The following is a 21,922-nucleotide window of genomic DNA, read 5'->3' on the forward strand; positions in this document are numbered from 1 at the left end:
GAAAGAAAAAGAAAGAGAAAGAAAGAAAGAAAGAAAGAAAGAAAGAAAGAAAGAAAAGAGGGAGGGAGGGAGGACAGGAAAGAAAGAAAGAAAGAAAGAAAAAGAAAGAAAGAAAGAAAAAGAAAGAAAGAAAGAGAAAGAAAGAAAGAAAGAAAGAAAGAAAGAAAGAAAGAAAGAAAGAAAGAAAGAAAGATGGGTAGAAGCTCCTCAGAGGGAAATCCAACATGGGATTAAGGAGGAATTTCCCGAGAGTGAGAACCACCAATGGAATAGTTTGCCTCCTGGAGTTGTGGATGCTGCCTGCCCTTGGGTCTTCCTTTGTCAGCGATGGTGTAAGGACTCTTGCGTTAGGCAGGGGGCTGGACTAGAAGACCTCCAAGGCCCCTTCCAGCTCTGTTCTGACTGAGTGATTGAAAAGCTTGGTTTCCCTCGGCAGCAAGGTCGATATTCTTGACCTCTACCTTACAAGACGCCTGAGGCCGCTCCCCACTCTCTTATTCTGTGCAGCTTCTAAGGGCCTCTTCCTCCCTCCCACCCTCTTGTGTCCCCCCACCACCACAAGGGCCCTGTAGCTGGAACCTGACCGGACCTCGGGGCGCCCTGGCGTCTCCGCTGCCCAGCAACACCCCCTACGAGAACGGCTGGCTGGAGTGCGCCTACACCATCTCGGTCTATCCCGGTTACGGCGTGGAGATCCGGGTGAGTCACCCCCAGCGGGAGGAAGGGCCGTGTGCCCAGCTGGCTTTGGGGGGGGCTGGAGCTGGCACCCCTTTGCTCGACCTTTGGAGGGGGCCTGGGGTCGGCGGGGGGCTCCCCAGCTTTGGAGGGCTCCAGGTGAGCGGGGAAAAAACCCCAGACTGGGCAAGAGCCAGTCAGAGAACACCGGGTGGGAGGGTGAGAGGGTCTCTATTAGTAAACCCCTCTGCAGGTAATCCTCGACTTCCAATCATTCATTTAGCAACTGTTCAAATTTAGAGGGAGTCCTTGGCTTATGAGCACCACCGAGAGGAGAATTTCTGTCGCTAAGCGAGGCGCCAGGTTAAATGTGCCCACTTTGACGGCCACTTTTGCTACAGTCGTTCAGCAAATCATCCCGACGTGAGCCTAGCCCCGTGTTTATCAAGCTGAGCCACTTTAAGAAAAGGTGGACTTCAACTCCCAGGATTCCCCAGGCGGCCGTGCTGGCTGAGGAATTCTGGGAGTTGCAGTCCACGAGTCTAAACGTATCCAAGGAGGAGAAAGACTGCTCTGACCATTAGCGCAGCCTCCCCTTCCAAGCCCTAGCAGTCACTACAGCCCCTTCCGGATATGTGGTTGCTGTGATTGGTGGCTGTGTGTGTAATGGGGGAGTTTCTCTTTTCCCCCGCCTTTTTCCTTCTGTGAGATCTCTATACTGTTAAGATTTACCTCACGATGTTTCTGTGTTCCTGACTATCTTGTCTGCCATGAATATAGATCTTAAATATATTTGTTTATATACAACTACAAGTTTGCGTCAGTGTCTCTGACTTCATTTGGACACCTGGCTGCCCCATTCCCTGATAAACTCCCAGAATTCCCAGCCAATCAGTATAGGCCAGGGGTCTTGAAATTCAGCCCTTTCAGGACTTGTGGACTTCAACTCCCAGAATTCCTCAGCCAGGATTCTGGGAGTTGAAGTCCACAAGTTATAAAAGGGCCAAGTTGGAAGACCCCTGTCTTAAAGCACCCTGGCTGAGGAATTCTGGGAGTTTAAGTCCATGAGTCATAAAAGGGCCAAGTTGGAAGACCCCTGTCTTAAAGCACCCTGGCTGAGGAATTCTGGGAGTTGCAGTCCACGGGTCTTAACGTATCCAAGGAGGAGAAAGACTGCTCTGACCATTAGCTCAGCCTCCCCTTCCTCACGTTCCAAGCCCCAGCAGTCACTACAGCCCCTTCCGGATAGTTGAGGCTTGCCAGCCCAGATGCCCACCACAAGGCCAGGCCCACTCGCACCCATCCGTGGGCACCGTGTTGGAGAAGGCCAGATGGACGAGCTCTCGTTCCTTCCAGGATGTTGCCATGTGCCTGGCATGCACAAACAAATTGTGGTTGGCTGATAACCACTGTTGTCTTTGTTCACCGCACGTGCCGGGAATGGCGGGTGGCAGCTCTGAAGCTCGAGGCTGTTTGCGTTCCTAATGACAAGCAATGATCTGTCATTATGCCAGCGTGCAAACACACACAGAGCGAAGGAGAGGCTGAGTTTATCTGCTCCGGAAGCTGTTGGGGAGGGCATCAGCGCCAGCAAAGCTGAAGGGCAGACAAGCTGAGATGGTGGCAATCAAGCCGGGCCTCCCCTCCGATACGGGCATTCCTGTGGTTACGGCTCCCGTTTGGCTTATTGGACGTTCCCCCTTGTAAAATATACCGTTTGTCTGCCCTTTTTTGGGGAGAAGCCCACCCTCTTGAGTGTTATGAGGGCCACTTTGATCCAGTGGTGAAAGCAGCAGGCCAGAAACCAGGAGACGGGGAGTTCCAGTCCCATCTTAAATATGAAAGCTAGCTGGTTGAGTCTGGACAAATCACCAGGAGACAGGGAATTCTAGTTCCGCCTTAGGAATCAAAGCCGGCTGGGTGACTTCGGCTAATCACCAGGAGATGGTGAGTTCTAGTCCTGCCTTAGGCATGAAAGCCAGCTGGGTGACTTTGGGCCAATCACCAGGAGGTGGTGAGTTCTAGTCCCGCCTTAGGCATGAAGGCCAGCTGGGTGACTTTGGGCCAATCACCAGGAGGTGGTGAGTTCTAGTCCTGCCTTAGGCATGAAGGCCAGCTGGGTGACTTTGGGCCAATCGCCAGGAGACGGTGAGTTCTAGTCCCGCCTTAGCCATGAAAGCTGGCTGGGTGACTTTGGGCCAATCACCAGGAGGTGGTGAGTTCTAGTCCCGCCTTAGGCATGAAGGCCAGCTGGGTGACTTTGGGCCAATCACCAGGAGGTGGTGAGTTCTAGTCCCGCCTTAGGCATGAAAGCCAGCTGGTGACTTTGGACCAATCACCAAGAGACGGTGAGTTCTAGTTCCACCTTAGGCATGAAAGCCAGCTGGTGACTTTTGGCCAATCACCAGGAGACGGTGAGTTCTAGTTCCGCCTTAGGAATCAAAGCCGGCTGGGTGACTTCGGCTAATCACCAGGAGGTGGTGAGTTCTAGTCCCGCCTTAGGCATGAAGTCCACCTTTGGGCCAGTTCCTTTCCTTCACTCCAAGCCACCTCATAGGGTCGTTGTTGTGGGGAAAATCGGCGGAGCAAGGAGGATGAACTATGTTGGTCTCCTTGAGTTATTCATAAAAATAATCAAGCCAGGAGGAAAATGAAATAAATAAGAAATAAGCACCCCAGAGTAAACGGGCTTCTGCCGCCGAGATGGTAAAGGGCAGAGGCCAGGAGGAAGATGCAAAGCCACGGGGAATGTCAGCCACGGAATACGAGCCACGGGAAGGGGGACCTGCCTTGCTGGTCTTACTCACCTTAGCAATTTTTAAGGGAGTTTCTTTCTTTTTTCTTCCCAGCAGAGCAAAATTCCATCGCTGGGCAGCTGAACCAGAGACCCTTTGCGGGCGGGGTGGGTGGGGAGGGAGGCAGTGAGAAACAACTGGGGTGCGTTTGTGTGTGTGTGACTGACGGGGATGCTGGGAACTCCCTTGCAAAGGGATGTCTTCCCAGCCTCTGAATGAGAAGCTACAAAGGCTTTGCAAGAAGCAGCCAGGCGTGCCAGCCGGGCAACGCAGCAGCGAAGCAAATGTCAAATCGTTTCGCGGTGGCATTTGGCCGACATTTCAACAATACCTGCTCCCCCTCCCAGTTGGGCTCCTGGGGCATCATTAGCTCGCCCGGAGCCGAGGAGCCCAGGGACGACCCCCCCCTTTCCAAAGCTGCACGCCTCGCCTCTGGCCAGGGCCGCCGTCAGTCACCGAGGACAAAGAGGCAGGGTGTAAAACACGAGGAGACGTCCCAGGAGGGGGTGGGCGGAAGGAGTGCCGGTGGGATTTCTCTGACTGGGTGTCCAGGTGTTGTCAGAGGCCGAAGCAGTTAGCGTCTCTGTGTGTGTGTGTGTGTGGCAAGGAAGGAAGGAGAAAAAGGGAGAAAGAGGAGAGGGAGGGAGAGAGGAAAGGAAGGAAGGAAGGAAGGAAGGAAGGAGAGAAAGGGACAAAGGAGAGGGAAGGAAGGAGGGGGAGAAGGACAAGGAGGAGAGGGAGGGAGGGAAGGAAGGAGAGAAAGGGGCAAAGAGGAGAAGGCAGGGAGGGAGGGAAGGGAGGAAGAGAAAGGGGCAAAGAGAAGAGGGAGGGAGGAAAGGAGGAAGGAAGAAAAGGAAGGAAGGAGAGAGGGACAGAGAGAGGAGGGAAGGAAGGAAGGAAGGAAGGAGAAAAGGGACAAGGGGAGGGAGGAAAGGAGGAAGGAAGAAAAGGAAGGAAGGAGAGAGGGACAGAGAGAGGAGGGAAGGAAGGAAGAGAAGGACGAGGAGAGGGAGGGAAGGAAGGAAGGAAGGAAAGAAGGAGAAAAAGGGACAAAGGAGAGGGAGGGAAGGAAGGAGAAAGGGACAAAGGGGGAGGGAGGAAAGGAGGAAAGAAGAAAAGGAAGGAAGGAGAGAGGGACAGAGAGAGGAGGGAAGGAAGGAAGAGAAGGACGAGGAGAGGGAGGGAAGGAAGGAAGGAAGGAAAGAAGGAGAAAAAGGGACAAAGGAGAGGGAGGGAAGGAAGGAGAAAGGGACAAAGGGGGAGGGAGAGAGGAAAGGAAAGGAAGGGAGGAAGGAGAGGGAAGGAAGAGAGGGATAATCGTAGCTGGAAGGAAGGAATTTCCTGACCCTTGACGTAACCGTGATTGTTCTCAATCGAGGGAAGAGCTTCCCTCCAGGGGTTTCGGGTGCTCCCATCGCTGGAGGCTTTCCAGAAGAGGCCGGACAGCCACTTGTCTGGAGGGGTGTAAAGTCTCCTGCTGGAACAGGGGGTTGGACTAGAAGACCTCCAAGGTCCCCTCCATCTCTGTTAATCTGTTATTCTCTCTCTTCACTCTTCCCTGCCACCCCTCTGCCGTTTTCTTTCCCCCCCCCCCCCCGCCGCCCCCAAGATCTCTGGCACCTTTGATGCGATTAGGGAAAGAGGTTGGCTCCTCTGCCCGTTTATCACCAAGCAGTGCCATTCAATTACCGTCATTAATATACACGCGCCCGGATTAATGAGAGACGGTGGCAGAGGCTCCTCGATCAAGATAAGCCCTGCGGAGGAAGAACGGCTGGGCTGGAGCGCAGGAAGCGGGTGGGCGAGGCGGTTCGGAGCTGCCTGGCAAGGGACCCTCCCTCGAAAAGCTGCGCCCTTTGCTCCCATCAAAGGCTTGTGTTGTGCTGCAAATCTCTGCTGGCACAGGGTGTGACATGCCAAGCCCCCCCCCCCCTCACTTCTAAGTCTCCTTTCATCTGGATTGTTCTAGGCTGATTACACTCCAGCTGATCAAATTCTGTTCTGTTCTATATTTCTCTTCTCTTCTATATTTATATTCTATTTTATTCCAATATTTATATTCTATTCTATACTGCTCTATATGTCTCTTGTCTTCTCTATTTCTCTCCTCTCCTCTCCTCTCCTCTCCTATTCTATATTCTGTTTAATTTCTATTCTATTCTGTTCTGTTCTATTCTATTCTATTCTATTCTATTCTATTCTATTCTATTCTATTCTATTCTATTCTATTATGTTCTGTTTAATTTCTATTCTATTCTATATTTTGCTTAATTCCTATTCTATTCTATTCTATTCTATTCTATTCTATTCTATTCTATTCTATTCTATTCTATTTTCTGTCTAATTCCTATTCTATTCTATATTCTGTTTAAATTCTATTCTATTCTATTCTATTCTATTCTATTCTATTCTATTCTATATTCTGTTTAATTTCTATTCTATTCTATATTTTGTTTAATTCCTATTCTATTCTATTCTATTCTATTCTATTCTATTCTATTCTATTCTATTCTATTCTATTATCATATATCATATCATATCATATCATATATCATAAAATATATGCTGGGAAGAAAATGGAAATGTTTGAAGCCTTCAGTACATCTTCTCCTCAAAGGCCCAGCTCATCTCGTTGGCCTCTGTTTCGGCACGTCCAGCGAGCGACTGAATATGTCTAGAATTGCCCATTGGCTATGGCAGAACTTCTGCCAGTTAGAAATTTTGGGAAAGGTGTGTGTGTGTGATTTAATATATCGGCTACCATTCCTGCTTCAGAAGCAAACTGCTTTTGTTGTTTGAGAAACGTCCAAAACTAGAATAAAATAACAAAGCTGGAAGGGACCTTGGAGGTCATCTAGTCCAACCCCCTGCTGAGGCAGGAAACCCTATACTATTTCAGACAAATGGCTGTCCAGTCTCTTCTTAAAAACCTCCAGTGTTGGAGCACCCACAACTTCTGGGGGCAGGTTGTTCCGCCGGTTAATTTTTCTCACTGTCAGGAAATTCCTTCTTAATTCCAGGTTGCTTCTCTCCTTGATGAGTTTCCATCCGTTGCTTCTTTCCCTGTCTTCAGGTTCTTTGGAGAATAGGTTGACCCCCTCTTCCTTAGGGCAGCCCCTCAAATACTGGAATACTGCTATCACGTTACCCCTAGTCCTTCTCTTCCTTAGACATTCCCAGTTGGAATATCTGGAAGGGAAGGGAAGGGGAAGGGGAAGGGAAGGGAAGGGAAGGGAAGAGAAGAGAAGAGAAGAGAAGAGAAGAGAAGAGAAGAGAAGAGAAGAGAAGAGAAGAGAAGAGAAGTTGGAATGGAATACAATATTAGAATAGAATAGAATGGAATAGAATAGAATAGAATAATAAAAGAACGGAATAGAATAGAATAGAATAGAATAGAATAGAATAGAATAGAATAGAATAGAATAGAATAGAATAGAATAGAATAGAATAGAATAGAATAGAATAATAAAAGAATGGAATGGAATGGAATGGAATGGAATGGAATGGAATGGAATGGATTGGATTAGAATAGAATAGAATAGAATAGAATAGAATAGAATAGAATAGAATAGAATAGAATAGAATAGAATAGAATAGAATAGAATAGAATAGAATAGAATAGAATAGAATAGTTTATTTGGCCAAGTGTGATTAGACACACAAGGAATTTGTCTTTGGTGCAAAAGCTCTCAGTGTACATGTAAAACAGCAAAGTAATAATTAGGATATTAAAAAATAATAATAAACCTTTATTGTCAAAGTACAACATGTGTACATTGAGATTAGCTGAGCCTCTCCCCGTGCTCTCTCCCCGCAACACACAGTGACAACAAACCCTCCATCCCACCACACCATGTGAACCACTACACCACACACCGGCCTCCCAAGTCAATTCTGCATAAGATTATGTCCCATTTAAAAGCCTAACAGCCCACGGATAAAAGCTACGTTTCAGCCTGTTGGTACGGCTGGCTATATTCCTATATCTCCTACCGGATGGTAGGAGAGTAAAGAGATACCGTCCAGGGTGTGAGTCATCCCTGAGAATCTTCCTCACTCTTCCAAGGCAACGAGCCCTGGCGAGGTCATCCAGCGGTGTCAGGGGACAGCCCACGATGTCTTGTGCTGTGCTCACTACCCTCTGTAATGCCTTCCTATCCGCGGCTGTCAGACCAGCATACCAAACCACAATACCATATTAGCAATACAACACTACTACAAGGCTGCATTACTCTTTTTACCTCTTTGTTGCTCTTCTCTACACTCTTTCTAGATCTGGATGGGTCTAACTGTACAGAGTTTTTTCAAGGACAGAAATCGGGAATGGGTGTTCATGACGGGACCGGGCCTGTCCCACTGCCTGCCCCCCTTGCCAGTCCCCAAGTGGGAGTGGGTGCCCCATGAGGCTTCTCTCTTCCCCCCCCACCCCTGCAGGTGCAGAACATCAGCCTTGCGGAAGGCGAGGCAATCACCGTGGAGACCCTCGGCGGCCTGGAGCCCCTTCCCCTGGCCAACGAGTCCTTCCTGATGCGTGGTCAGGTGGTCCGTGGCCCCACCAATCAGGTGCTGGTCCGGTTCCAGAGCCCCTCTCCCGCCAACCCGGGCACCTTCCACTTCCACTTTGAAGGTAAGTCTCCCACAGGGATGCCATTGAAGGACGCTGGGCAGGTGGAGGTCTTTGGGGCAGAAGTAAGGAGGGGACCTTGGAGGTCATCTGGTCTAGCCCTCTGCTCAAGCAGGAGACCTTAGACCACCCCAGACAAGTGACTGTCCAGCCTCTTCTTAAAAACTTCCAGTGTTGGAGTACCCACAACCTCTGGTGGCCAACTGTTCCGCTGGTTAATTGTCCTCACTCTTAGGAAGTTGCTCCTTAATTCCAGGTTGCTTCTCTCCTGGATTAATTTCTATCTGTTGCTTCTTGTCCTACCTTCAGGGGCTTTGGAGAATAGTTTGACACCCCCCCTCTTCTTTGGGGTAGCCCATCAAATCCTGGAATACTGCTGTCATGTCACCCCTGTTTGTTCTTTTCTTTAGACTGGCTGTACCCATTTCCTGCAACTGTTCTTCATAGGTTTTAGCCTCCAGTCCCCTAATCATCTTTGTTGCTCTTCTCTGTACCCTTTCTAGAGCTTCAACATCTTTCTTTACATTGTGGCGAGCAAAACTGGAGTCAGTATTCCAAGCGTGGGCTTACCAAGGCCTTGTAAACTGGTATTAACACGTCACGTGATTCTGATTCTGTGCAGTCCTAGGCGGCATTAACAGAGGGACAGAATCAAGATCACGGGAAGAGTTAATACCACTTTACAACGCTTTGGTAAGGCCACGCTTGGAATACTGAGTCCAGTTTTGCTCGCCACGATGTAAAAAAGATGTCGAGACTCTGGAAAGAGTGCAGAGAAGAGCAACAAAGAGGATCAGGGGACTGGCGGCTAAAACATACAAGGAACAGTTGCGGGAATTGGGGATGTCTAGTTTAACAAAGAGAAGGACGAGGGGGGACATGATGGCAGTCTTCCAGTATCTCAGGGGCTGCCCCAAAGAAGAGGGAGTCAAGCTATTCTCCAAAGCCCCTGAAAGCAGGACAAGAATCAACAGATGGAAAGTAATTAAGGAGAGAAGCAACCTGGAACTAAGAAATTTGCTGACAGTGAGAACAATTAACCAGTGGAACCACCTGCCTCCATAAGTGGTGAATGCTCCAACACTGGAAGTTTTCAAGAAGAGACTGGCCAGCCATTTGTCTGAAATGGGTTAGGGTTTCCTGCCTGAGCAGGGGGTTGGACTAGAAGACCTCCAAGGTCCCTTCCAAGTCTTGTTATTCTGTAATCCTGCCTCTGTTTATATAACCAAGGATTGCATTAGCTTGTTTAGCTGCTGCCGCACAGAGCTGGCTTGTGTCGAAGTGATCGTCCACTACTAGGACTCCAAGGTGCCTCTCAGAGTTACTGTTTTTGAGCCTGATTTAGGACCCAAAGTTCCTGTTGTGAGAAGGGCTGTGCAGCCACAAAAGAAGAGGATCTATTGGCCTTGTGAGGAGAACACCTAGGACAGGGGCAGGGAACCTCGGCTCTTTTATGACTCATGGACTTCAACTCCCAGAATTCCTGAGCCAGCTTTGCTGGGAGTTGAAGTCCATGAGTCATAAAAGAGCCGAGGTTGCCTACCCCTGACCTAGGAGAACAAGCCTTATCTTTACCGTGAGGTTACATTAAATGAATATTGCAGGAGCAAAAGTATTTTCACCCTTGCAATGGGAGCGTGTGAGAACGGCCTTGAGAGACAGAGCAAAGAGGGGCTGCCTTGGGGACAATCGGATAAGAAACGGCGTAGCCCTTAGCTGCATAACAGGCGGCGAAAGAAACTCAGTAAGGCTGTAAAAGGAGCAGGGGAAGAATTGTCCTTTCAAACCTGCGAGACTCTCTTAATGCAGCTATAGAGAACAGTCAGATAAAAGAGGGCATAGCCCAGAACTGTACAGTGGGGTGGAGAAAGAGACTCAACAGTTACCCTCCGTAGTCTCTCAGGCTGTAAAAAAGACAGGGGGAGGTTTGTCCTTTCAGAGCTGCGAGAGTCCGTTCGTGTAGCCTTACAATCAAGTAGAGTTAACCCATTGTGTTTCCTTTGGTCTACCCACCTACCTTTTATTCTCCGAGTAAGACGAGGGAGAGTCTCTCCTGAAATGTTTCCCACGCTCTCCCTCCTTCTGTGGGCTGAGATATTTCTTACATGCCAGTCTGTGGCTCTGCCTCCTTCTCTCCCTGGCAAGGCCATTCCCGCATGCCTGTACAGCATCAAAATGGGGACAAAAGCTGATTTAATGGACGTTAGTGGGTTAAGTAGCGTTCAGGGTTGTGGTTTCCTTAGGGGTAGACCCGCTGAGTGTGCCTCCTTCTGAATCACGATACAGGTGGTCCTTGACTTATAGAGAGCTTGTTGAGTGAACGTCCAAAGTTATGACGACACTGAAGAGAGTGATCTATGACCGTTTTTCACCGTTCCGTAAAATTGGGCAAGACTCACGTAACAAATATCTCGCTTACTAACAGTTTGGCTCAATCGTGGTTATAAGTTGAGGACTGCCTGTAGCGGCCACCAAAGCTCAGCGCCGACTGTGCAGAGCTCCCAGTTGCAAAGCCACACAATTCTGGCCTTGAGAAGGGGGCGAGAAAGGGTTGCACGACCCTGGGAAGGTCAAGGGTGGGTGAAAGATGCTGCGAGCATCCCTCCTCTTTGAGTTTGTGGTCCTTCGAAAGGGGGCAATAAAGCTTTAAAAGAGGTTTTTACAATTCAGTTATCTGATCCTTTTGCTGGCCAATTCCGTGAACTGGCCTACCTGAAAGGGCTGGCGTTTGCTCTCATCCACACAAAGGGGACCTTGACATCCCGTCGTTTTTGATGACATCCCCACCCCGGGTCCATGCAAAGCCTTCTTCACATGCCCCCCCTCCCCGCCCCTCAGTTCCCTGTTGAATACAGGGAGTCCTCAACATACAACTATTCATTTAGTAACCATTTGAAGTTACAACGGCACTGAAAAAGTGACTGACGACCAGGTTTCATCCTTGCCGCTGTCGCAGCATCCCCACGGTGACGCATTCAGAATTCAGAGGCATGGCAACTGGCTCGTACTTACGACGGTTGCAGTGTTCCAGGGTCAGGGGTTCCGCTTCTGGGACCTTCTGACAAGCAGTCAGTTTCACTTAACAACCGTGTTGCTGGCTTAAGAAGGGCAGTTAACAGCTGTGTGGCAAGGGAAGTCGTAAAACAGGGCAAAATTCACCTAACAAAAGTCTGGCTTAGCAACAGAAAATTTGGTCTCCATTGTGGACGTAACTCAAGGACTGCCTGTACGGTCAGAGGAGGGCAGCCAGACACATGCTTCAATGCACAGACAGGGCCCCAAATGCTCCGTTGCCATGTACACACACACACACACTCACCCTCCCCACAACAGCAGCCACTGGGGTGCCAGGATTTTCCCTTGCAGCTGTAGAGCAATTAGCTAATTGGAAGCTTGCTAATCGCTGCAGGAGCTATTCGCCGACACTGCCAGGTTAGAGCGGGCACCTCCGAAGAAGCAACGTCTAATGAGGAGGTAATTGGCCCCAACAATTAACACAATTCGCGCAGAGCGGGGGCGGGAAGTGGGGAGGACAGCTGTCACCGTACCTGCCTACAGATAGCGTTGCCGGAGCTTCCCTGCCATCCCATCATCCCAGGTACAGAGGCTTCCCGCTTCACCCCGCTTGCAAAGAGAGCGGTCGGGTTCACACAATCCTAAGGCGTGCGTTGGACAAGCGTGTTGGGCCAGGCTAAGGTTCCCATCCTGGTGTCTACCAGTTAGGATGCCCCATCCTCCCCAGCCAGCAGTGCAGGTCAGCGGTTGCCCACCTTTCCAGCTTGGCAGCCCGGTGAAGGGGGGGGGGGCGAGAGAGGAGGGTCCCATGCCAGTGGCAGGCACATGCGGACGCACAGCTCCAGTTGCACAAGAAGCAGGCGTGCATGCGCTGTTCACACAAACGGAACGGCACGCAGGTTTAGCTGCCCGCGCAGCGTGGTGCACTTGCAGGGCTTGGTTTTGCCCCGTTTGACAACCTTTCTTGCCACCGTTGTAAAGTGAATCGCTGCAGAGCTTAAGGTAGCGGGACGGTCATTAAGTGAATCTAGATTTCCCCCTCCCCCCCTTGACTTTGCTCGTCAGAAGGTCACAAAAGGGGATCACGTGACCCCGGGGTACCGCGACTGTCATAAATACGAGCCAGCTGCCAAGCCTCTGTACTGCGACCGTCATAAATACGAGCCAGCTGCCAAGTGCTTGCATTTTGATCATGTGACCGCGGTGATGCTTCAATGGTGGTCAGTGTGAAAAATGGTCACAAGTGCCATTTTTCACTGCTGTTGTAATGTCGAAGGTCACTGCAACTGACCCCACCAGCTTCTGGCCGGGGGGGGGGGCATTTTTGTCTGAAAAAGAGTCTCCCGCCATCACCGGCAAGCCGGGCCAATGGAGAGGCAGAATCCGAGGGCCTGCTGTGGTTGTTAAGGCAACGAGGCCCTGCCAATGGCACCAGGAGAATGGGCAAAAATGACGCTATCGGGGATTGCAGGTTCAAACGGGAAAATTGCAGGAAATCCGTGGCGGCAGGCAGCAGATAAATCTCTCGACAGGCAGCAACTGCACAGGGCTACCTGTGGAGTTACGGGTAGTCCTCGACTTAGTAACCGTTCAAAGTCACAGCGGCCCGGGAAAAAGTGACGTGGAGTCACTTGTCACATGATTGTTCCAGCCTCCCCGTGTCACCTGAACCAAATTTGGACGTTTGGGCGACTGGCTGGCATTTACGACGGTCGCGGTGTCCTGGGGTCACGTGATTCCCCCCCCTTTTGCGACCTTCTGACAGGCAACAGGGAAGCCAAATTCGCTTAACAGCAACCGGGTTGCCGACTTAACAACTGCCGTGATTCACTTAACGGCTGCGGTAAGAAAGGACGTAAAATGGGGCGAAACTCACCTTAACAGCTCTCTTGCTGAACAGCGGACTTGGTGGGCTCGATTCTGGTCCTAACTCAAGGACTATCTGTATCGGATTTGCAGGCAGGAGGCCCGGGGTTCAAGCCTTGGCCTCTGCAACTTGGGTTGGTCAGGCAGTCCTGGAATAGACGCCTGGTGTGGCAGAGAGCAAGGGATGGGGAAGAGCGCAATTGCCCAGGATGATGGGCCGGGGGGTTGCTTTAGCGCCTTTAGCGTTCAGGACTGAACGTAAGGGCTGTCCCTCCAGGCAAGCACAACTCAGGAAAGAGGCCCAGCTTCAAAGAGGATGTTTTACTGAGAGAAAGTGATGGCAGAACAAAAAGTCGGAATCTGAAGTTCCCGCGCAAAAGCGCGAAGCTAAAAGTCCCGTTCTTCAGCCCCACCCCCATAACCACCACCACCCCGGTCCATCAGGAGCCAATCCGCTGGCGTGAAGGTCTTACAAGCCGGAAAGGTGATAACCGGGGTGCGCCTGGGGCTCTCGTCAGCTGGCAGGAGTGGAAACAAAGCTCCCCCCCCCCGAAGGTATCCCCTCCTCCCAAATTCCCATGTACCGTATTTTCCGGCGTATAAGATGAATTTTTAACCCATGAAAATCACCTCAAAAGTTGGGGGGTCGTCTTATACGCCCAGTCGTCTTATACGCCGGAAAATATGGTAAATGGATGAAAGTGAAAGTAGAAACAAAGGCTAAGAGTACAGGAACATCCTCAATCCATGCCCCCAGTGTGCTCCCCCTCCCCTCTCCTATGGCAGCGTTCCAAAGGGAATTGACCCTAAAGGGAACTGACATTAACCCTGAGCCAGCGGCCCCCAACCTTTCGGGCACCAGGGACCAGTTCCGTGGAGAGAGGTTTTTCCACGGACCGGAGGGTGCGTGGTTTTGTGTGCTGCCTGCATCCCACGGATGGGGCTTCGCTTGTTTTGTGCGGCCCGGTTTCTGACATGCCGTGGACCGGTGCTGGTCCTCGACCTGGGGATCGGGGACCCCTGCAGCAAGCCACCGTCTGTATCTCTCCTCTGTGTCCAGCGTACTTGCTGAGCTGTGCCTTCCCGGCGCGGCCTGCGTACGGCGAGGTCTCCGTCAGCAGCACGCACCCAGGAGGCCAAGCGTGCTTCTCCTGCGTGGTCGGGTACCAGCTGGTGGGGAAGCCCTGCCTGGCATGCCTCAATGCCACCCATCCCTTCTGGAGCCGCCAGGAGCCCACCTGCATCGGTGAGTCAGCCAGGGGTGGGGCAGCAGAGCAGGGAAGGGGGCGCCACGCCAGGGGTGGACCCCCAACTCGCGTTGCCCGCTCTGTGCTCTTCTTGCAGCGGCGTGCGGAGGGGTGATGCAGAACGCCACCACGGGGCGCGTCGTGTCGCCAGGCTTCCCGGACAGCTACAGCAATAACCTCACCTGCCACTGGGTGTTGGAGGCGCCCCCTGGGCAGCGGTTGCACCTGCATTTCGAGAAGGTCTCCTTGGCAGAGGATGACGACAGGTGAGTCCTCAGCGGATGGGAGGGCAAGGGATGGGGGAGCGAGGTATTTTGTTGAGGCCAGTGAGGTTCCCCCCCCCAAAAAAAGAGAATGTTTTGCTAGTATCTTGGTTGCTTCCTCACCACAGCCCTTTGGGGTGAAAGAGAGTGCACCTTGCTAGCTGGGGGATTCTGGGAGTGGAAGCCCACCCCTCTTAAAGCAGGTGGCTGGGGAATTCTGGGAATGGAAGCCCACCCCTCTTAAAGCATGCTGGCTGGGGGATTCTGGGAGTGGAAGCCCACCCCTCTTAAAGGATGCTGGCTGGGGAATTCTGGGAGTGGAAGCCCACCCCTCTTAAAGCAGGTGGCTGGGGAATTGTGGGAATGGAAGCCCACCCCTCTTAAAGCAGGCTGGCTGGGGGATTCTGGGAGTGGGAGCCCACCCCTCTTAAAGCAGGCTGGCTGGGGGATTCTGGGAGTGGAAGCCCACCCCTCTTAAAGCATGCTGGCTGGGGAATTCTGGGAGTGGAAGCCCACCCCTCTTAAAGCATGCTGGCTGGGGGATTCTGGGAGTGGAAGCCCACCCCTCTTAAAGCATGGCTGGTTGGGGAATTCTGGGAGTGGAAGCCCACCCCTCTTAAAGCAGGCTGGCTGGGGGATTCTGGGAGTGGAAGCCCACCACTCTTAAAGCATGCTGGCTGGGGGATTCTGGGAGTGGAAGCCCACCCCTCTTAAAGCATGGCTGGTTGGGGAATTCTGGGAATGGAAGCCCACCCCTCTTAAAGCATGCTGGCTGGGGGATTCTGGGAGCTGAACTCCATCCTTCTGAAATCTGCCAAGGTCAAGAAACCTTGTTCTAGAGGAGTGGGATTGCCAGTCTACAACATGGGGGTTCCCTGGTCAAGACCCCCCCACACACAGGGCTCCTCTTTTTGCCCCCTGCTGTACCCACCCCCCAAGAAACAACTTTCATCCTACTCAGACTGATCCTCCCAGCACTTGATTGAGATGTCCAGAGAGGGTAAAATAACCCAGATTTTACCCACTGCCATATACAGATAGTCCTTGACTTACGTTGACTTAAGCTTGTGATCGTTGGAAGTTACAAAAGCACTAAAAATAATAATAATAACTTACCACCTTTTCACACACTTACGACCGTTGCAGCATCCCCGTGGTCACGTGATTAAAATTTGGATGCTTGGCAACTGGCGATGGTCTTGTGACGCTTGCAACATCCCGGGTTCAAGTGATCCCCCTTTGGTGAACTTCTGACACGCCAAGTCAATGGGGAATTCAGATTCACTTAAGAACCACGTGACAAACTTAACAACTGCAGCGATTCACTTAGTAACGGCGGCAAGAAAGATCGTAAAATTTGAGGCGGGGGGGAGTCGCATAAATGTCTGGCTTAGCAACAGAAACTGGGGGTTCAAATGCAGTCGTAAGTCGAGGTCTACCTTTAATCAAAGTCTGCCGTGTTTTTACTGCACTGCAAGACACGCTAAGCCAGGGGCAATCCCCCGAGTGGGTGGGTCCCCGTTTTGGACCCTCTCTGCTTCCCCCAAATCCCGGAGTCCTTGAGACCCTCAGAAATGAGATCTGCCCCTCTTTGTTGCAGGCTTATCATCCGCAACGGCAACAACATTGAGGCGCCTCCGGTGTACGACTCGTACGAAGTCGAGTATCTGCCCATCGAGGGGCTGGTCAGCACCAGCCGTGGTTTCTTCATCGAGTTTTCCACGGATAGCGGTGGCGTGGCCGCCGGCGTGGCCCTACGCTATGAGGGTGAGCGGCCAAGAAGAGCTGGGTTTCCCCCCCCGAGGCCTTGCCAACCTATTGCAGGGGGTTGGACTAGAAGTTGGTCCCTTCCAACTCCGTTAAAGCTGTTACCCTTCCCAGCTTCAACTCTGCGGGCTGAGGCTGATGGGAAGTGTAGTCCAGGGGCCAGTCCTGCTGAAGGAATCAGACCAAGGCCTTCTTCGCCCTACTCTGCCTTCCTTTGCAGCCTTCCGGCCCGGCCACTGCTACGAGCCCTTTGTCAAGTACGGGAACTTCACCTCTAGCAATGGCAGCTACAAAGTGGGCACCACGGTGGAGTTTGCCTGTGAGGCTGGCTACACCCTGGAGCAAGGCTCGGTCATCATTGAGTGCGTGGATCCCGCCAACCCCCAGTGGAACGAGACGGAGCCGGCCTGCCGAGGTGAGGGATGGGGAGGGGCACGGCTGGAGGAAGGTCGACCGTCCTGGCTTGCCAGGTGCCAAAGGCCAGCGGATCCATTGCTACTACTCATGCCTAGGCAGGGGAGACTTCCCAACTGGTGGTCAGCCCCTGCTTGGCGTTAGAGAGGTGTCAGTGGAATTCAAGGGTGGCTGGACTGACTTAGTTCACTTGTGGCTACGTAGGGATTCTAGGCTGATGCCTCTTTTGACTCCGCCCCCAGGTTCTGCCACTCCTTCTCCTCCTACAGGTCTTTCCTTCTCATCCTTTTCACTTTCACATTTTTCCTTCCTTCCTCCCTCCATCCCTCCCTCCCATTCCTGTCTTAACAAAGGGGAACGAAGGAAGGAAGGAGGGAGAGAGGGAGGGAGGGAGGAGGGTGGGAAGGAAGGAAGGTAGGTAGGAAAGAGGGAGGAAAGGAAGGAAGGAGAGAGGGAAGGAAGGAGGGAGGGATGGAGAGGGGAGGGAGGGAAGGAAGGAGGGAAGGAAGGAAGGAAAGGAAGAGGGAGGGAAGGAAGGAAAGAAGAAAGGAAGGAGGGAGGGAGGAGGGTAGGAACGAAGGAAGGTAGGAAAGACGGAGGGAAGGAGGGAGGGATGGAGGGAGGGAAGGAAGGAAGGAGGGAGGGAAGGCAGGAAGGAGGGACGGAGGAAAGAAGGAAGAAAGAAAAGAAGAAGAGAAGGAAAGAAGGAAGGAGGGAGGGAGGAGGGTAGGTAGGAAGGAAGGTAGGAAAGAGGGAGGGATGGAGGGGGGAGGGAGAGAAGGAGGGAAGGAAGGAGGGAGGGGGAGGGAGGGAAGGAAGGAAGGAGGGATGGAGGAAAGAAGGAAGAAAGAAAGAAAAGAGAAAAGAAGGGAAGATAGAAAGAAAGAAAGAGAAAGAAAGAAAGAAAGAGAAGGAAGGAAGGAAGGAAGGAAGGAAGGAAGGAAGGAAGGAAGGAAGGAAGGAAGGAAGGAAGGAAGCAAAAACCCAGCGCTGGCAATGCCGGTGACCCAGCCCACGTGTGTGACCTGTTTCTCATCTGTGTCCCAACAGCCGTGTGCAGTGGGGAGATCACGGATGCGTCCGGAGTGGTTTTATCCCCCAACTGGCCCGAGCCGTATGGAAAAGGGCAGGACTGCATCTGGGGGGTCCACGTGGAAGAGGACAAACGCATCTTGCTGGACATACGTGTGTGAGTGGACGGCTTCTCCCACCCCCTCTTTCGCACCCGGACCAGGCTCTCGTGAAGGCGGGCAGACCAAGAGCAGGGCAACCCAGGGCCCTCCTGCAAGTCAATCCTCGATTTACGATGACACTTGAATCCAGAATTCCTCTTGCTAAGCAAGGCCGCGCCTCACTTTACGACCTTTTTGGCCACGGTTGCTAAGGAAATCACGACCGTTGTTAAGTGAATCATGCAGTCATTGAGTGAATCTGGCCTCCACCACTGACTCCGCTTGTCGGAAGCCGACTGGGAAGGTTGTTAAAAACGGTGATCATGTGACCCAGGACGTAACTACAGGTAATCCTTGGCTTACAATTGTTCGTTTAATGACCGTTCAAAGTTACAATGCCATTGAAAAAAGCAACTTAGGAGCTATTTTCACAGTTACGACCTTTGCAGCGTTCCCACGATCATGTCATCAAACTTCGGACACTTGGCAACTGACTCATATTTATGACGGTCACGGCCTCCTGACACCCCCCCTTTCGTGACTTTCCCACCAGCGAAGTCAATGGGGGGAAATAGATTCACTTAACAACCGAGTTGCTAACTTCATAACTGCAGTGATTCACTTAACAACGGTGGCACACAAGGTCGTAAAACGGGGCAAAACTCACTGAACGACCGTCTTGCTTACCAACAGAAATTCTGGCCTCCGCTGTGATTTTCAGCCGAGGACTATTTATCTATATACCGGTTGCCCAATGCTGAAATTTTCATCCTGGGGATGCTGCCTTAAGTCCCTTTTTCCCAGCACTGTAAATGGTCAGTAAACGAACAACTTTAAGTCAAGTAAGTCCTTGGAGTTGCGCACAGAAGTAGCACAGGAGGTAGCATTTCTACGTACAGCTTTTCGAAAAAGTGCAGAGAAGAGTAACTAAGATGATCAAAGGCCGGGAGATCCAAACATACGAAGAACGGCTGCCGGACTTGGGTTTGGCTAGTCTAGAGAAAAGAAGGATTGTGGGAGGGGGGACAGGATAGAATTATTCCAGTATTTTGGGGCAGGGGCTGCGGCAGAGAAGAGGGGGGGTGTCAACCTGTTCCCCAAAGTGCCAGAAGCGGAGGACAAGAAGCAACGGATCGAAAGTAATCAAGGAGGGAAGCAACCTGCAACTAAGGAGGAATGTGTTAGCTGGAAAAGAGGCTTTCACAGTACTGATTTCTTTTCCCTGCCCACAACTCTGTGTGTGTGTGTGTGTGTGTGTGTGTGTGTGTGTGTGTGTGTGTGTGTGTGTCTTGGGTGCTTTCCGAGCTTGGTGGTTTTCGTGCAGACGTTTCATGACCTGACTAGGTAACATGATCAGTGTTAGAAGGAGTTTGCAGAGTGAAGGAGGAGGAGAAGGAGGTATGTCCAGTTTAATGAATAGAAGGACATGATGGCAGCGTTCCAGTATCTCAGGGGCTGCCCCAAAGAAGAGGGAGTCAAGCTCTTCTCCAAAGCGCCTGAAGGCCGGAGAAGAAGCAACGGATGGAGAAACTAATCCAGGAGAGAAGCAACCTGGAACTAAGGAGGAACTTCCTGACAGGGAGGACAGTTAACCAGTGGAACTCCTTGCCACCAGAAGTTGTGGGCGCTCCATCACAAACCTTAAGCCTAAGCCTAAGCCTAACCTACACTGGAGGTTTTTAAGAAGAGATTGGACAACCATTGGGTCTGGCATGGTATAGGGTCTCCTGCTTGAGCAGGGGGCTGGACTAGAAGACCTCTAAGGTCCCCTCCAACTATTCTGTTATTCTGTTAACTAAGATAATTAAAAGGCCTGGAGACTAAAGCTTATGAAGGATGGTTGCAGGATTTGGGAAGGGCCAGTCTGGAGAAAAGAAGGACTAGGGGGGACACGATAGGAGTATTCCACTATTTGAGGGGCTGCCCCAAAGAAGAGAGGGGGGGTGTCAACTTATTTTCCAAAGCACCAGAGGGAAGGACGAGGAACAACGGATGGAAACCGACCAAGGAGAGAAGCAACCTTGAATTAAAGAGAAACTTCCTGACAGTGAGGACAATTAACCAGTGGAACAGCTTGCCACCAGACATCGTGGGTGTTTCAACATTGGAGGTTTTATTAAGAGACAGGACAGCCATTTGTCTGAAATGGTGTAGGGTCTCCTACTTGAGCAGGGGGTTGGACTAGATGACCTCCAAGGTCCCTTCCAACTCTGTTATTCTCTTAAAAACCCTTGATTGATGGTCAGGCCATGCTTGCCAACTCTTCCAGCCAACCGGAAGCAGGAAAAAAACCTGAAAAGAAGGCCTGGCACTCCCCCCCCTCACAAACACACGTGTGGATTGGGGGGGAGGGGGCGGGCTGGCTCCTGGGATTTCAGAGAGGGAAGAAAGGGATTGAGTTGCATTTGAAGGGGCGTTTTATCTGCCTCTGCATCTGGAAATTTGTCATCCCTCCAGATTCCCCCGTTGTCATTTGCATGACAATAGAAGGCATCTTAAGAGTGAAGGTTGTTTACACAATGTGAGTGAGAAACCTGTGTGTGTGTGTGTGTGTGTGTGTGTGTGTGTGTGTGTTTGGCGCCTTGTGCAACCAAGGGGGGGAGGGGCACGTGGCAACGCCCAAGCAAGAGGACAAATTAAGAATTTGCTTTCTTGGGGACAAGGAGAAAATGAGAGAAAAGTAAACTTTTAAACAGGTTAGAATAGAATAGAATAGAATAGAATAGAATAGAATAGAATAGAATAGAATAGAATAGAATAGAATAGAATAGAATAGAATAGAATAGAATAGAATAGAATAGAATAGAATAGAATAGAATAGAATAAGGAAAATAGAATAGAATAGAATAGAAATAAGAATAGAATTGAGAATGGAATAGAATAGAATAGAATAGAATAGAATAGAATAGAATAGAATAGAATAGAATAGAAATAAGAATAGAAATAAGAATAGAATAGAATAGAATAGAATAGAATAGAATAGAATAGAATAGAATAGAATAGAATAGAATAGAATAGAATAGAATAGAATAGAATAGAAATAAGAATAGAAATAAGAATAGAATAGAATAGAATAGAATAGAATAGAATAGAATAGAATAGAATAGAATAGAATAGAATAGAATAGAATAGGGAAAATAGAATAGAATAGAATAGAGAAAAAAGAGAAGAGAAGAGAAGAGAAGAGAAGAGAAGAGAAGAGAAGAGAAGAGAAGAGAAGAGCTGGAAGGAACCTTGGAGGTCATCTAGTCCAACCCCCTGCTCAGACAGGAAACCCTATACCGCTTCAGACAAACGGTTGTCCAGCCTCTTCTTAAAAACTATTCCAGTGTTGGAGTCTTCACAACCTCTGGAGGCAAGGAGTTCCACTGGTTAATTGTTCTAACTGGAGGCCAGACTGGGAAAAACAGAGAATCAAACCCAATTTTCAACCAAATTATCAGCTTCCCTGTCCCCGTAGTTTGCTTCTGCACTGCTATGAATTTGGCAGAGGGCTCCTTTGTTGACGCAGCCCCCTTTCTTTCCCCCCCCTTGAACACCCCCCCCCCGCTTGTCCTTAAAGGTTGCGTCTGGGCAAAGGGGACACGCTGACGTTCTACGATGGGGATGACCTGACGGCCCGCATCCTGGGTCAGTATTCCGGCTCCCACCGGCATTTCCAGCTCTTCACCTCCATGGCCGATGTCACCATCCAGTTCCAGTCGGATCCGGGAAGCAGCTCCGTCGGTTACCGGCAGGGTTTCATCATCCATTTTGCCGGTAAGCGGAGCAGCTGCCTTCTCTTGAGACACATCCACCCCCCACCACCACCCCCGAAAGGCTTTCTCGGCTGAGCTTCCGACATTGGGGGGAGGAGGGCGGTGTTGCGATTACAAATGGAGCCCCAAAATTTCTGTCGCTAAGCGAGACAGTCGTAACGTGAGTTTCCCCCCCATTTTACGACTTCTCTTGCCTCCGTTGGTAAGAGAGCCCCCTGCAGTTGTGAAGTGAGTCGCACGGTCGCTAAGCGAAGCTGGCCTCTGCCCATTGACTTGGCTTGCCGGAAGGTCACGTGACACACACCCCCGGGACACTTCAGCCGTCA

General features: G+C 50.9%; 1 protein-coding gene across 1 annotated transcript in view; it reads left to right on the forward strand.

Moving 5' to 3' along the window:
• Nucleotides 1-567: 567 nt before the first annotated feature.
• Nucleotides 568-21,922, forward strand: part of SEZ6 (seizure related 6 homolog) — a gene marked incomplete at its 3' end in the record, with an annotated part of 55,283 nt that continues 33,928 nt past the window's right edge. Inside the window, exons 1-8 of the mRNA XM_083350240.1 lie at nucleotides 568-699; nucleotides 7,905-8,097; nucleotides 14,036-14,221; nucleotides 14,320-14,488; nucleotides 16,086-16,252; nucleotides 16,473-16,667; nucleotides 17,717-17,855; nucleotides 21,401-21,597. Of these exons, the coding sequence (XP_083206366.1) occupies nucleotides 7,998-8,097; nucleotides 14,036-14,221; nucleotides 14,320-14,488; nucleotides 16,086-16,252; nucleotides 16,473-16,667; nucleotides 17,717-17,855; nucleotides 21,401-21,597 (1,153 nt within the window). The 5' untranslated portion in view covers nucleotides 568-699; nucleotides 7,905-7,997. The remainder of the gene's footprint in view (nucleotides 700-7,904; nucleotides 8,098-14,035; nucleotides 14,222-14,319; nucleotides 14,489-16,085; nucleotides 16,253-16,472; nucleotides 16,668-17,716; nucleotides 17,856-21,400; nucleotides 21,598-21,922) is intronic.

The sequence above is a fragment of the Vipera ursinii genome (genome assembly GCF_947247035.1).
Source record: "Vipera ursinii genome assembly, chromosome: 1".
NCBI classification, from domain to species: Eukaryota; Metazoa; Chordata; class Lepidosauria; order Squamata; family Viperidae; genus Vipera; species Vipera ursinii.